At 43.0% G+C, this 16645-nt stretch overlaps 2 protein-coding genes across 3 annotated transcripts in view; one reads left to right on the plus strand and one right to left on the minus strand.

The window, feature by feature from the left end:
- The window catches only part of LOC138967118 (uncharacterized), a 140468-nt gene that overhangs the window by 39524 nt on the left and 84299 nt on the right, over positions 1-16645 (plus strand). For both annotated transcript variants that reach the window (XM_070339598.1, XM_070339597.1), the window contains 7 exons: positions 160-279; positions 1330-1405; positions 4388-4421; positions 4638-4779; positions 14929-15037; positions 15457-15615; positions 15957-16107. In XM_070339598.1, coding sequence (XP_070195699.1) covers positions 160-279; positions 1330-1405; positions 4388-4421; positions 4638-4779; positions 14929-15037; positions 15457-15615; positions 15957-16107 — 791 coding nt within the window. The remainder of the gene's footprint in view (positions 1-159; positions 280-1329; positions 1406-4387; positions 4422-4637; positions 4780-14928; positions 15038-15456; positions 15616-15956; positions 16108-16645) is intronic.
- On the minus strand, positions 4835-13037 carry LOC138967122 (somatostatin receptor type 2-like). Its single transcript, XM_070339604.1, has 6 exons — positions 12728-13037; positions 11602-11751; positions 8638-8935; positions 7728-7843; positions 6799-6996; positions 4835-6226 (listed from the first exon to the last, which is right to left on the minus strand). The coding sequence occupies exons 1-6, from the start codon at positions 13009-13011 to the stop codon at positions 5512-5514; spliced, it is 1761 nt and encodes a 586-aa protein (XP_070195705.1). The 5' UTR covers positions 13012-13037; the 3' UTR covers positions 4835-5511.

Genomic DNA, 16645 nt, shown 5'->3' on the forward strand with positions numbered 1-16645 from the left:
CACACACACACACACACACACACACACACACACACACACACGCACACACACACACACACACACACACACACACACACACACACGGACACACCAGATTCAAACAGGAGTAAAACTCTCAGAGCAAAGGTGGCACATAATGTTATTTTCTCCCTCGTGCAGGGGCTCTACCCAGAGTCTCACGGTATCGTGGACAATAAGATGTTCGACGCCAACTTCCAACGGCTCTACAGTCTAGGATCACCCGAGGCCTCCAAACCACGATGGTACGGTGGGGAACCGGTAAGTAAGCTTATATGAGATAGTTGTTGCCCCTAATCTGTCGTTACACTTTTCCAACCTGATACACAAACACTCGCCTCAAACCATTGGAAACAGGATATTGTCTTTAAAATGACGGCATATCGATTTTTTTTATATCTTAATTTTAGTAGTTGTAGTAAAAGTAGATTAGTCCCTCTTTAGGGCGAGGGCCAGATGCAAAAAAAAGCATATCTATCTATGCTTATTTTTGTTACCCTAAAAAAATACAGAATTGTCATTGTCATTGTCATTGTCATTGTCAGCATTCTCAGCGACGTGAAAATGAGTTACCTAGGTAGACCAGTTGCTAATAGTGTTCCACTGCTGTACATTTGAGAGTTTTAATGGCAAAATTTGTTTTAAACTAAAAATAGAATGTTATGCACTAAATACACACGAAGGGGGTTAAGTCACCATCAGGTCTGCACATAAGTTGACCTGGGAGATCGGAAAAATCTCCACTCTTAACCCACCAGGCGGCAGCGACCGGGATTCGAACTCACGACCTCCCGATTAGGAGGCCGACGTCTTACCACCACGCCACTGCGCCCGCCACTGTCTTCAAAACTGTGGTTACAAAATGTGTGTGAACACTTCAGTTTAGATTGTATCTAGTGCATACAAATTTAATTTCTGTTTAGATTTTGTTATTTCCATGTTCACGCGCTCATTGCAACAGTAAAGCTATCTCTCGGTAGTCCGGTTTACGGGATCCTTATATACGTGTTTAATGACCTGCTTTAGAACGGAGAAAAAGAAAAATGTGTATTGACTCTGAATGACTCTCATAGGGCGTAACAAGTCAAGAAAAAATCAGTCAATTTACCTTGTTATTATTTCTTTTGTCTCTCCGTGTTTGGGTTTCAGCTGGTTTAATGTCAGAATGGAATACTTTTAGGAACAGGACATTGTTGGTTAATTCCCGAGGTGTCCGCTCCTGACAAGTTTCTTGTCACAAGCTTACTTTTACCTGGTTAAGAAGTCCTTTAGGTCGTAACTTCCAGTTTGTGATTGTTCGTGCTGGAACAGATCTGGCTGACAGTCAAGCGGCAAGGGAAGAAAAGTGCTTGCTACTTTTGGGTCGGATCGGACGTCAAGATTGCGGGTGAGTACGTCTTGTGTCCACTCCATGGTTTGAAAATATCTAATGTCATCTCTAACAAACGGCTTAATTCACACACACACACACACACACACACACACACACACACACACACACACACACACACACACACACACACACACACACAACACAACAAAGCTTATATGTATGACTAGCTTGTAAAAACACACGCAACACGTTTACATGCACAACTGGTGATATAAAACAAATTTAAAAAACATGTTGTTTTTTAAATTATATTTCAAAGAAAAACAATTATGGTACTAATAAGTTATATCATTTTAAAAATGTACCATAGTGTTGTTCACAGTACCATAGTACAAAGTACCCCAGTGTACCACAATGTACCATAGTACAAAGTACGTCGTACTATAGTACTAAAGTTTGTACTATAGTACATGGTACATTTACTTCACAGTACCATAGTACTCAGTACCATGTACTATAGTGTACTATAGTACATACTATAGTACATGGTACATTTACTATAGTATACTATAGTACTATGAAATTGGTACTATAGTACACGGTACATTTACTATAGTATACTACAATTTACTTTATACTATAGTATACTATTTGGTACTTTTTCACCTGGGCAGCCCTGTCCCGTTCAACGTATCTTCAAATCGTGTTGTTCATACGCTGACCTGAGTGCATGTGTCCTTGTATGTCATTTGACGTGGGGTTAATCCTGCTGCATTAAATACCGCTTGACTAGCAGAACTCGGTTAAGGTACGCCACGACGATAAAAATGGCGTAGATTTATAGACTGACTGACCAGGAATGGGAGGAAGGCTTTCCTACGCCAGTCTTGACGCATGGATGTGTCATAATTACTTCATTCTCAGTTCCTGGTCAGCTTGATATATGTTCTTCCTGTTAAGGTCAGCAGAGGGTAAGTAGCTTCTTGTTTCGTTTGCTGGACAGGGCAATCATGACACCTGTTGATGGATGACATTTTCTGGAAACTGTGTCCATGTACACGTTATCGCAATCAATCAAGAAGCAAGATTGTGATGTAGAGGAAGGGCCGTTATATGGACCGGCTCTTAGTAACGGTGCTAGAGCGCTCGAAACAATTTCATTCGATGCATTTACCCTCTCCGGATAACTTGCATATGTCAAAATAATTGCAGACGCACAAACGCCTACACCGTTAGATTATTTTCTTCTGTTTGTTTACACTTTTGGTTGCGTTTACGCTAAGTCTGACGTTTAAAACGGACTAGTTTTTGTCCAAAAACAAAGCTACTAACACACACAAATTGTATATATGACAGCTAAGACTGTATGTGTTACATATCCCTTTGTAGGAGGGAGATCTAACTCATGTTTTCTTTACAATTTGCCTGATGCTTTATCGATTCAGTGTTTATTTGTGTTTGTAAATCGACAAATGCAACATTTGTCGCATGTCAAATACTGGTGTAAGTAATGAACTCGCGCTGTACGAGCTAAACAAGCAACAAGAAAGATATAAAATATAGGCAAAACAAACTAACAGAATATAAACAGGAATGGTGTAAAATCCATCCTCGTCGCCATTTTGTTGTGTCTCTCAGTGCTTGCTTGATGGTTCCTCGAGACTTAACTTAATTCCCTACTTACATGTGTATTCAGAAAGTGTCCAAACCCTTGCATTGAAGAGCCTATTAAAATAACACAACAGGTACAAAACATTCAAAGGTACGCATGCCTCAACTTATGCAAATCTGTCCAACCGTGACAAGATCCGGCCTGTTATCCCGATAGCTCACCCGTACATCAAAGTCAACCGCATTCCAACCGTGTCCATCAAACTCAGGGAGGTTACGACCTTGACAGCCACATAGACCATGTCTGGATGACAGTATAATGCTATTATATATAATATACTGTAATTTCATAACCACATTAAGTGTGACCTTGTTATTTTTATCTTTTTTCTTTATTTGGTGTTTAACGTCGTTTTCAACCACGAAGGCTATGTCGCGACGGGGAAAGGGGGGGAGATGGGATAGAGCCACTTGTTAATTGTTTCTTGTTCACAAAAGCACTAATAAAAAAATTGCTCTAGGGGCTTGCCACGCAGTACAATATATTACCTTACTGGGAGAATGCAAGTTTCCAGTACAAAGGACTTAACATTTCTTACATACTGCTTGACTAAAATCTTTACAAATATTTTTATCTGGGGCAAGGGGCTAGGTAGGAGGTCTGGAAAGTTTTCAAAAGGGACATGCCCTTTGACCCCTTGAAGGAAGGATAAAGTTCTTAAGATTATATTACAGCAGTTGACCCCAAAAGTCGACTTCGCTAACATATTGTTAGTATTTTGTCAGAAGAGGTCAAAGTGATCGTACTCTGAAAATATGGACTGTCTAAGTTTAATGACGTCAAATCAAACGTTTAAGAAAAGGTTTAGGTGACACTGTGGCAACCGAAGTTTTGGGGTAAAATCCATAGAAATTTTGGTCAAACATTCTTTGACTGGGTCTGGACTATTGGATTGCATTCAAGCTTAAAAACTAAGAAAATGTATTCATTCATTTAGAAACTTGATTAATTAATTCTTCAAGGGAAATTCTACCCAACAATAAAATTGCAATGACAGACAAAACATAATGTTATTGTATTTCGTATTATCTGAATCCAAATCTATATGGATATGTTATGTTTGTTCTGAGAGAGTGCTCATGTCTAAAGAAAAAATGTTTTATCCAAATTAGGCGAACAGTTTCCTTTTACTGAGACCATTGAAAACTTGACTGCGCGGTCTGAGTAGAATGGTTTCGGCCAGCCCAGAACTTGCTAGTCTCGGTGAAAAATCTGGTGTTTAATTTCATTCGTTTAGGTCACACATTGACAAAATGTTTTGATATTGCTTTATGCGACTTGTTAGTTTATCCCGTTGTATTGTCTTGGGTCTGGTTCTTTTTGTACTTGTCGTTGTTCACATTTTCTTTCCTGATAATTTTCAGGCGAATTTCCGAATGAATACAGGAAATATAACACGTGAGTAGATTTTTTTTTCTCATACCTAACACACGCACGCACGCACGCACGCTCGCACACACACACACACACACACACACACACACACGCGCGCGCGCGCGCGCACACGCACACGCACACATACACACACACCATAACCGACACCTCCAGCTTTTCGGTACACTTTAATACCTTACAATATTTGTTTATACTTTTCCGATCTTTTGACCGTAACAGAAGCGTACCATTTAGTGAACGGGTGGACACGGTGTTGGGGTGGCTGACCAGTCCCGCGGACACTCGCCCTGACCTAATCACTCTCTACTTCAACGAGCCTGACCACACCGGACACATCAAGGGGCCGGGACCTACACCTGAGGTACTGATTGATGGATGGATGGATGAATTGGTGGATGGATGGATGGATGGATGGATGGATGGATGGATGGATGGATGGATGAATTGGTAGATGGATGAATGGACAGATGGATTGTTGTTGTACTGTACTCTCATGTTTTTTGTACAGTGGTTTAATATTTTGCTTCGTTTGGTTTGCGGACGGGTGGATGAATGGATGGATGGATGGATTGATGGACGGATTGATGGATTGCTGTTGTACTTTCATGTTTTATTACTGTACAGTAGAATATTATTTTGTTTCGTTTTGTTTTTGGACGGGTGGGTGGATGGATAGATGGATGGATGGATTGAGGGATGGATGGATGGATTGTTGTTGTACTATCATGTTTTATTATTATACAGTAGGCTATTCTTTTGTTTGAGTTTGTTTTCCCTTACTAATCAAAGTGACTTAATGTTTGTGTGTTTATTTAAATTGAGAGGCGGGTAGTTTCATGGTTGGTTTTCATTTCTCGTATCGTTCGTTGTTTGTTAGTGCTGTTTTAGCTCGGCCCAATTTGTTTCTGCTTTGATTTTGTTTCCTTTTTAGCGTATTTATACCTGCTTTTTGTTCTTCTCAAAACACCCAAATCCTTTACAAACTGAACGATTTTTAAATGAATAGCTTACATTATTTAAAAAGTAGGAGCTGAACGTCAACGCTGCACATCGAAATTCGTTGAAGCTGCATTGGAGTTCGCTTTCTGAGTTCTTAAGCATCAAACAAGTCACCTCTCCCAGTTCCATCCATCAAATTCTCCTTCGCCTCAGGGACTTGGGTTCGGTCCTGCAATTCAGAAGGTGAAGGACTAGAAGCTGGCATCACTGTGAATATTTGAATATCTTTGTCAGGGAGAGCTCTGAAGTCATTGTCTGAATCAGACAACCTTCCAGATTTTCGAGAATATTCATGTTTCGCAAGACAATAAGTGTTATTGTCAAGAGCATCCGTTACATTTGCCGTACTGCTCTTGAATTCTTGTACAGAAAACGCCAGATTTACTGGAGCATTAGCAAAAGTCGTCGTCTGTTTTTTCCCAGGATGCCGTTGATATGACATAGACTTCCTGTCAGATTCAGCGCAGGCATCCGGAGAACATCCGAAACGGTCTTCTTGAGAATAGTGTTCGCAGTTTTGATCAAAAGATCTAGAACCAACAGGCGAACCCGCGCACTGTTCAAGAGAGACAAAAGACGACTGGCGGTACCCATGGCAGCCGGCAGCACTGGCTGTAGTATCTGCTGCCTGAAGGTCACCTTGAGAGCCTTGAGGTGATCGGAGCTGGACGCGGCTCCGGGTGAGCTGCAGCTCCTTGCAGGACATGTTGAACGACCTGCGGATGTTGATGGGGGTGGCCGGTACATGTCGCAGCGACACGTGCACTGACTGGTGCGTTGGGGGTGGAACTGTCGTCTTGCGGCACGACCTTGGAAATTATCACAATACAATATTTCGCTTTCCATAGCATTAAAAAGGTACTGCTGTTTTCCCAGTGACAAAGTGTCCCCCTGCTGCATTGGGCTATTTATCCTAATGGAAAAATGTCCCCCTGCTGTAGTGGGCTATTTTCCCAATGGAAAAGTGTCCCCCTGCTGTATTGGGCCATTTTCCCAATTGAAAAGTGTCCCCCTGCTGTATTGGGCTATTTTCCCAATGGAAAAGTGTCCCCCTGCTGTATTGGGCTATTTTCCCAATGGAAAAGTGTCCCCCTGCTGTATTGGGCTATTTTCCCAATGGAAAAGTGTCCCCCTGCTGTATTGGGCTACTTGCCCAATGGAAAAGTGTACCCCTGTCTATCAAAAAACAAACTAATTTAAAGTTATCAGTAAGCTGTCGAGAAGTTGGCTGACAATGTTTTGATAATATTAACAATTCCATGTCATTACGGTGTTATGAAACAAGTTGATTTCCTGATGCCATTTTCACAGTGACATGGTGCTGTGCCAACAAACATACGTGACCAAAATGAACTAATAACAAGAAGAAACAAGTCCATACCTGCAGAACAGTATCTGTTTCACCTCTCTGCGGAAGCTGGCACCTGTGACGCAATAGACGACAATGTTGAGGCAGCTGTTAAGGATGTTGAGGATTTCAGCGATGGCGGTGATGATGTAAAACGTTCTGGTGTGCATGTCCTCCCCCTCGCTGCTTGACGAGCAGTCGTTGACCAAGCAGTGCAACGCTAAGATACATCTGGAACAGTGGGAAAAAGACATTGGGAAGGAACGATGTATGCAGTTTCATGCGTCATTTTTAAATGACAGGAACAAGATTCCTTTCTCCGTGCATTCATTTATTGCACGACCGATGTACTCCTCTACAAATCAGACTTCAGACTCAAGTAAAAAAAAGTACTCTGGGTTACCGAACCTCAAATTTCATTTATCGTAAAAAGTTTCCGCTTACTCAAATTCTGGGGGGAAAAAAAGCTGAAAAGAAATGAAATCCCGATTTTACGACTCAAACTTTGTCTCTGCCTTCCACATGGGTTCACAGGCTCTTTTCTAACTGTATTAACTGATTAACTGATTATGACACCCACATGCGGTCATACAAACTACAGAACTCGCTATGATAATGGAAGCAGGGAGTATAGCCTTAGTCTCTCACAGTGTTTATAATGTATCGACGTCGTCGTGGAATTTTTGCTTAACTCCTATTAAACAGCTATTCAGGAGAATGACACAACTGATTATTTTTACGATGAAATAGTTTTTATATTTATTCCTGGTATAGATAGAAAGATTAAAGAATGTTAGATCATGCATTGTCAATCGTATTTTAACAGAATATTTCTCATGGGCAAGGATTTACTAAGTCTAAAACACAAATACATCAAAATCGCCATGAATCGAGTGACGCCCAAAATCCACGACGACATCGGTACGCAAAATTGTCAGACTGTCGAGTGACAGTGGACTAACCTGGGAAAGTGACACACCATGTAGACTCCAACAATCAGAATAATGAGCATGGACAGGTTACGGTTGGGGTTCAGACTGTTGGGGACTCCAACTCGGATTCTGGACGACTTCTGGACCTGAACAGAGAGGAATGTCGTGATGTTATTTATTCCAGTCTACGGGATACGTCCAATGTCGCTACATAAATTGCTATGCTATGCGACGCACAAATGCGAAAAATGGTCGTAGGATGAGGCGGTGGAATGACTGTTTATGGAATGCCAGTATATGCAGGGTCCAGGGGGAGGAGGGGTGAACGAAAAAAAAACGTTGTTTGGGGAGAACAGCAACCCTTCTTTAACGCGGTTAAATGGCGTCTTATCTAACATAGCATTCGTTATCAAAAAGAGTTAGTAACAAGTAATCAAGCTCTTTTGAACATTTAGGTCGCAACTACATCTTTGCGATAGGCATTTTACATTTACCACGGCTAGTTTGGGAGCCCGTCCCTGAAACAAAAACGAGAACTGACTGTAATGTCTTCAAGGCTGAGCCGGGCGCTATCTAATGCGCCTATGCTTCCACAGAAGATGCATCAGATTTTTAAGCTGCTTTGGCGACGGACAAATATCGCTTTCACCCTTTTTTCAAATAATGTTTTTCAACTGAAGACATTTTTCTTTAACCTATCAAGCAAACAGATGTGTCCCAAGGTTCTCAACTAGTACCGAAAATGTTTTCTTAGCGTCTGAGTTAAGAGTTCGTAGGCCTTTATGTACTGAATCGAGAAAAGCTTCACAGCGAATGCCACCCCACGATTATCTGTAGATTTCTGTGGCTTACACGTTCTAAACAGACGGGTCACCTGTGAATTTAACGGTCTAAACGGACAGGTCACCTGTGGCTTTGACGGTCTAAACGGACAGGTCACCTGTAATGCAAGTAGGGTGTTGACGACCGCGACAATGAGCCAGGGCAGCATGTACCAGACGATGGGCAGCAGGAAGTGGTAGTACACGTTCAGGTAGGCCCTGGCCTGGAAGTGACCATTGTCCAGAACCACAGCCACCACCTGCAGGCCCCGGAACTCCAGGCGCTTGACCTTGTAGCAGAAGAACTGGGGCAGCGTCACCATGACGACGCCCATGATGGCCACAGCCGTGCAGCCCCTCACTGTGCCCACGCGGCACGACTTCTTCAGCGTGAAGGGCCAGCGGACCACTAGGTATCTGTGGGTAGCAGAGAAACACGGTGTTATGCAGAGAAAAAAATGATGTTTATGCAGAGAAAAGACGATGTTTATGCAAAGAAAAGACGATGTTTTTGCAGGGAAAAGACAATGTTTATGCAGAAAAAAGACGGTGTTTATGCAAAGAAAACAGGGTGTTCTGTAGAGAAAAGACGGTGTTTATGCAGAGAAAAAACGGTGTTTATGCTGAGAAAAGACGGTGTTTAGGCAGAGAAAAGACGATGTTTATGCAGAGATAAAACGATGCAGAGAAAAGATTATGTTTAAGCAGAGAAAAGACGGTGTTATGCAGAGAAAAGATTATGTTTATGCAGAGAAAAGACGATGTTTATGTAGAGAAAAGACGATGTTTATGCAGAGAAAAGACGATGTTTATGCAGAGAAAAGACGATGTTTATGCAGAGAAAAGATTATGTTTATGCAGACAAAAGACGATGTGTATGCAGAGAAAAGATTATGTTTATGCAAAGAAAAGACTATGTTTATGCAGAGAAAAGACGGTGTTTATGCAGAGAAAAGACGATGTTTATGCAGAGAAAAGACGATGTTTATGCAGAGAAAAGACGATGTTTATGCAGAGAAAAGACGATGTTTATGCAGAGAAAATATTATGTTTATGCAGACAAAAGACGATGTGTATGCAGAGAAAAGATTATGTTTATGCAAAGAAAAGACTATGTTTATGCAGAGAAAAGACGACGATGTTTATCGAGAGGATGCAGCTGTCCAAACTTAGAGCAGATATATGGGTTGATGTACCAATGGAGGCAGAGTATCTGGGGTTCACAGAGAAAATACGGTGTTTATGGAGAAGACGAAGCCGTCGAAATAGGTGTTTAAGAATTTGAGGTGCGGGCACCGTTTGTAGCAGAACAAGACGGTGTTTATGGAGAGGGGGAGTAGTCGACCAAACTTCGGGCAAATGTATGGGAAGTTGGGGTGCCAATTGAGGCCGGGTATCTGTGGGTAGCAGAAAAACACGGGGTTTATGGAGAGGACGTAGCCGTCCAAACTTCGGGCAAGTGTATGGGAAGTTGGGGTGCCAATTGAGGCCGGGTATCTGTGGGTAGCAGAAAAACACGGTGTTTATGGAGAGGACGTAGCCGTCCAAACTTCGGGCAAGTGTATGGGAAGTTGGGGTGCCAATTGAGGCCGGGTATCTGTGGGTAGCAGAAAAACACGGTGTTTATGGAGAGGACGTAGCCGTCCAAACTTCGAGCAAGTGTATGGGAAGTTGGGGTGCCAATTGAGGCCGGGTATCTGTGGGTAGCAGAAAAACACGGTGTTTATGGAGAGGACGTAGCCGTCCAAACTTCGAGCAAGTGTATGGGAAGTTGGGGTGCCAATTGAGGCCGGGTATCTGTGGGTAGCAGAAAAACACGGTGTTTATGGAGAGGACGTAGCCGTCCAAACTTCGGGCAAGTGTATGGGAAGTTGGGGTGCCAATTGAGGCCGGGTATCTGTGGGTAGCAGAAAAACACGGTGTTTATGGAGAGGACGTAGCCGTCCAAACTTCGGGCAAGTGTATGGGAAGTTGGGGTGCCAATTGAGGCCGGGTATCTGTGGGTAGCAGAAAAACACGGGGTTTATGGAGAGGACGTAGCCGTCCAAACTTCGGGCAAGTGTATGGGAAGTTGGGGTGCCAATTGAGGCCGGGTATCTGTGGGTAGCAGAAAAACACGGGGTTTATGGAGAGGACGTAGCCGTCCAAACTTCGAGCAAGTGTATGGGAAGTTGGGGTGCCAATTGAGGCCGGGTATCTGTGGGTAGCAGAAAAACACGGTGTTTATGGAGAGGACGTAGCCGTCCAAACTTCGAGCAAGTGTATGGGAAGTTGGGGTGCCAATAGACGAATTCCGAAAATAACTCCGTCGGGTTTTATGGGTTGTGGGAGAGTGACCTCAGCGAGGGGTGTGCCAGAAACACGTGGAAACACGCACGTGTTTCCTTCACACCCCTCGCTTGTGATTGGCCCCTCCAATGTTTGTACGAGGTTTTGCAAGAAAAGGTCACAACCCATACAAACCCGTTGTTTTCGGTAATTGTCTGTTGAGGCCGAGTATCTTTGAATGGTACGGAGATCATATATATAATTTACAGCCACATTTATGAAAAAGGACACCTGCCAGCAACGCCACTAATGCCTTTGTTCATCCTTTGTTCATCCAGCGACTAAGCTGTATCGGGCGATGAACACATGTTGCTACAAATCTATTAATTGTACTGTTGTGTTATTCATATGCAATCAATCACTCAGCAGAAATATAAAAACCAATAAAGTCAACTTTGTCAGACGAATACCAGGAAAAACAACAAATTTTCACTGCAGAATACAGTCATGTCCATGTACTGTACAAAATGTGTTTTGTATTACAGTGGAACCCCCCTTTTAAGACCCCCACCCCCACCCCCAATTTAAGGCTAGCCTCTTTTTAATTAAGACCTTGTTTTTTTTAGATTTTCTGTTCATTACCTCTGTAGATTTACCACCGTTTGAGGACTCCCTCCTTTGAAATACCTAATATTCTCAGATTTGGTTAAGGCTTACAAATGGGGCCCCACTACACGCGATTGCTATGGCAGCAGAAAGAGAGTTAAACCAATACAGTCAGCTTGGTCATTACAAAACGGCAAAGTGCACTTGACCTTTCCAAGGACAGACTGAGCGTGATGAAACTGGACACACCCAGGAAGATCCAGAAGAAGGGAACCAGGTACACCTGTACGTAGCGGTCAAAATTGGTGACCATCCGGATTACCTGCTGCTCTGATAGCAAGATGTAGTAACTGCGGTACCTGGAAATAGTTGACATTCTAAAGTAACTAGACTGCCAACGTTCCAAAATTCAGAATCAAAAAACAAGAAAGGTATGTTGTTGGAACGTTTAATTATTGACAAAAGAAAACTTTTCGTTCACAGATATGTCGAGCCAGCGGTCTTTTAAGTGCACAGATGAACACATACTAATTATACAGAAAACTTGTCTGACAAAATGTTCAGCTGCTTGCAAGAAGGACAGATTGCGTCGCTTTTCTTGCAAGCAGATGAACATTTTAAACGACCAATGAATCGAAATATATGTGAACGTAACATGTTTTTGGGTCAATAATTTAACGTTCAAACAACATACCAATTCTTGGTTTTTATTTCTGAAAATAGTTGATAACAACAACGAACAACATAATCAGATTATCAGTATTTTGTTTGTTCTTCAAAGAAATGGTAAAATAAAATAACATCATCTACATCTACCACATACCAAACTCCAATAGTCTGGTTTACATTCCTACGTTGAGTTTTTTGTATTGCGAGCAAGATGCCCTATCTGCTCCAGGTAATTCTAACGATCGATATCATAACCAAAAGATCCCAGCCTGGAGATGGCTAGAATAGCGTACAAGTGTCAGTGACATGATAAAAAAATACCAACCTGAACATTCCCCAACTCAATAGTGCAAGCGTCAATAAGTAAGTGAAAGCGCTAACGTATAACTTGAAGATAGCTTACGTAAGACAACGACCTTACAGGTGGCTAGCATAACACCGTGTGTGCAGTCGTCAATAGCCACTTGGCTCTCAACAACCTAAGGTGTTCTGCGAGACAAAAAAGAAGTTTGCTAAAATAATAACAAGAAACGCTGAGATTCTTAGCTGAATGACGTCAAATCAAGACCGTACCTCGTTAATGCTGAGAGAAGAAAACAGAGATGCTTACATCAATAGCGCCACAACAACATGGTATTGCCACAAGAAACACACTGAGCTGCCTACCTGAAGATCGCCAACACAAGTACAAAAGCATCAGCAACAGCCAGGCAGCGAAGGTATGTGGCGGTGTTGGATGACCTCATTGACCTTCTGGAGAGCACAGTCAAGGCCAGCAGGTTGCCAAGGATACCGCACACACAGGTCACCAGCATGACATAACCATAAGCGTAGCGCTGCAGGTTCTGCTGAAGTTCAAGGTCAGGGCTGTATGACGCCGAAGACCTTGAGTAGTTAGATATAGCTGTCGTAAGATTAGGAAGGGTCGCATTTAACTTAGTCATAGGCATGGTTAAGTTGTCCTCCGAGGGTGCTAGGTTTGCTATCGTGGAAACTGACGCACTGGTTTTTGGTGATTGCACAATACTGACTAGGAACGGCCTTCTTAGACCGCGTTGGAGATTGGACAATACTGGCTTGGAACGACCTTCTTAGACCACGTTGCAGATTGCCCAATACTGACTAGGAACGGCCTTCTTAGACCACGTTGGAGATTGCACAATACTGACTTGGAACGGCCTTCTTAGACCACGTTGGAGATTGCACAATACTGGCTTGGAACGGCCTTCTAATACCACGTTGGAGATTGCACAATACTGACTTGGAACGGCCTTCTAAGACCACTTTACCACAGTTTTCCTTGATGAAATACTATGCAGAAGAGGTGGGCAGTACAGCGATGATGATGTATTTCAACAAGCTATGCTGTGATGTCGATCCCCCTCTCTTTGTCGCTGCTTTAAAAACTGAGGTGTTCGAACTTCAAAAAGACGCACATTCTGCGAAAACCGGCAAAAAATAGACTCGCCAGGCTGTTCTTTGTGTCGCTCAAAACAAGGATGTTGGCCAATGTTTCATTCCAGCCATACTCTGTGAGAGGTTACTGAGGGAGTAGAGAGAAAAGGACAACTTAATCCAGTCATTGGTAGGAAACGAGATTGAGGTCTAGTCGCTGTGCGAAAATACGAGCACCTGGGATTCCCTTCCTCAACAGAGCCAAATTTGCCGTTCCCTAGATACATGGCGCCCAGAAGTTCAGACTCAGAGTGTCCTGTCCCTCGTTCAAGAAAGAAGGACCAACGCTTTTCTGTGTTATGATCAGATAGATTATGAACATAGCATGCTCTGTTGGCGGCCGATCGAGTTGTGTGTTTGGGTACGCATTGTCCGTTTTCAGCCGTATTTATATTGTCTGTGTCCGGAAGATGCTAACGTTATTGAATATGGCTGCTGCATTGAATCATGTAAGTTTTGTCTTCTTCTTGTTCTCTCATTTTTGTGTTTTTTGTGTTTGTTCTTGTCAATTGTCCTTCCCACACACACAAAAGCTATAGCAACAATGACAAGAAAAACAACCACAAATTAGCAAAAGACTAAGAGAAAATCATGAAGTGACAGACAGAAACATTTTTATTGGAAACCTCCCACCACTAATCGCAGGTCCAGCCATCACAGTGCAGTCCATTCTGCCGATTATAATGATTAGCGGGATCGATCGAGCCGCTGGTTTCTAAACTGGAATCGAAAGTCGTTGGTGCATCGGTTATCTTTGGACTAGTTTGCCTTCAGGGAGGTACCAGTGATCGTATCCTAGCAATACTCGGGGAATTGTTAAACTACCTGCGTCTCCAGTCGACATCGGGATGTTATAAATGACACCCAACCAGCTTGTTATCGCTGACGTCGCGGGTCTTCATGACGGCCTTGATAAATGTATAAACATCTGTGTCGTCATACAGCTGTCACGACTCTCCGTGGATCTTTGTCAACTCGAAGTTCTAAGGTTTGCTTGAAAGATTCTTAAATGTTGAAAATAGAGTCTTGTCGGACACGCGAATCGTGTCTAAAATATGGTTTTGTGATTGTCGTAACAATGACAAAACTTGTTGTTTAGAAAAACAAAAGTCGATATGTTTTGATGCAAGTGTACCGACGTACGTGATTCGGGGTGCTCTAGTCTAGAAGGTTTTGAAGTCCCCCACACTTTTAAGCTTGATTTGCTGTTGTCCGGGGAAATATCACTGCAGTTCCTCTGAACAGGAGTTTTAGTTTGTACATTCAAGCAGGGCCTTTAATTGCGACTTCATCCACGTCAACGCTTATAATGTGTACGAACAGATTTTTTTGAATGGAAACAAACACCATGATGATGATGATGATGATGATGATGATGATGATGATGATGATGATGATGATGATGATGACAGATGCTGGAAGCACTACGCACGGTGGATGGCGTGGTGGGACAACTGGTGAAGGGTCTCAAAGACCACGATCTATACAACAGCGTGAACTTGCTTCTTGTCGCAGACCACGGTCAGTTCTCTCTCTCTCTCTCTCTCTCTCTCTCTCTCTCTCTCTCTCTCTCTCTCTCTCTCTCTCTCTCTCTCTCTCTCTCTCTCTCTCTCTCTCTCTCTCTCTCTCTCTCTCTCTCTCTTTCCTCTCTCTCCCTCTCTTTCTCTCGGTCGTGGGAATGAAGGTTAGTGTAAGTTTATGCAGAAGAGTCGAGAAGGGAGTCGAAGGCTGTCTTTCGTCGACTAATGTTTTGATTCCTTATCTTCCTCCGAAATCGGCGTATGGCCGACTGAATGGCGGGGTAAAAACGGTCATTCACGTAAAAATCCACTCGTGCAAAAACATGAGTTTCAGCGCATAAACGAAGAAGAAGAAGAAGATTCTTAATCTGTTTTTCTTTCTCACTGTTTAATTTTCTTTCATTATGCTGTGTTGGTCAGGAATGTCGGAGCGATCGTGTGACCGGCAGGTGAAGCTGATTGATTTCTTCAACCGCACGGAGCTGAGCAGTATGTACGTGTACTCCAGCGCCTCGGGCAGGATCGGCAACACCTACAGGTACACCAGACCCAACTTCACCGTGCTGGATACACCCTCACGTGAGTCATGTAGTCACACTTCATCGTGGGTTTTTGTAGAGTGTGTGTGCGTGGGGGGGGGGGGGTTGAGTGTGTGTGCGTATGTGTGTGTGTTAGTGTTAGTGTGTGTGTGTGTGTGTGTGTGTGTGTGTGTGTGTGTTTGTCTGTCTCTCTGTCTGTGTGTGTCTGTGTCTGCATCTATGTGTCTGTGTCCGTGTGTCTATGGGTTTGTGTGTGTGTGTGTGTCTGTTTATTACAGAAAGAGAATGCCTTACTGTCTGTCCGTCTGTCTGTCTGTCTGTCTGAGGAAAAAGAAGGCCAGCTTTTTATAAGGGAGATTTGTTTGTTTTTTTATTCCCCAGTGTCTTCAGAGGAGATCGTGCGCAGAGCGTCAGGACACCTTCACATGGCGCTCTACCCCAAGGCTCAACTCCCCAAACGTCTGCATTACGCAAACAACATCCGCATCGATGACGTCGTCGTCAAAATGGACGATCACTGGGTGGTGTCAAGGTGAGTTCACATTCACAGTTATTGCAAAGTGGTCACCCTATCAGAGATCATAGAGTGATCTACGGTCTCTGACCCTATGTAGTCCGACTGGCTGCTGAAGGAGGGTTCAAAACCTCTGAAAGGCTCAGTTTACCATGAAGACAGCGAGCAGAACGAAGACAGGAGAGGGAACTACAAAGGGATGACAAAATTGATGCATACTCGACGTCGGCAAACTACTATACAAACCGAAATTTGGAGCGTCGCGCGAAACTTCGCTTCGTCGAAACAAAACATCGGAGCTTCACAAAATTTCACCTGGTGACAGTACATGATGTGACGTTTTCGTCCGAGATGTTTATAATTGTCGTCTCTCGTTGTTTTTTTGCTGCGTGTTTGTGGTTTTATGAACATGACCAGGAAATGTAAATAGCTGACAGTTAGGTGTAAACAACCTACTGTACAGGTGAGAAAAGCTAAAATCCTCAATCAAGAACAGCAACCAAGTGTAAGAGAAACCAAGGGAATATTTCGTAACTGTTCAAACGGCTTGAGTTGG

This window comes from Littorina saxatilis, linkage group LG5 (genome assembly GCF_037325665.1).
Source record: "Littorina saxatilis isolate snail1 linkage group LG5, US_GU_Lsax_2.0, whole genome shotgun sequence".
Classification (NCBI taxonomy): domain Eukaryota; kingdom Metazoa; phylum Mollusca; class Gastropoda; order Littorinimorpha; family Littorinidae; genus Littorina; species Littorina saxatilis.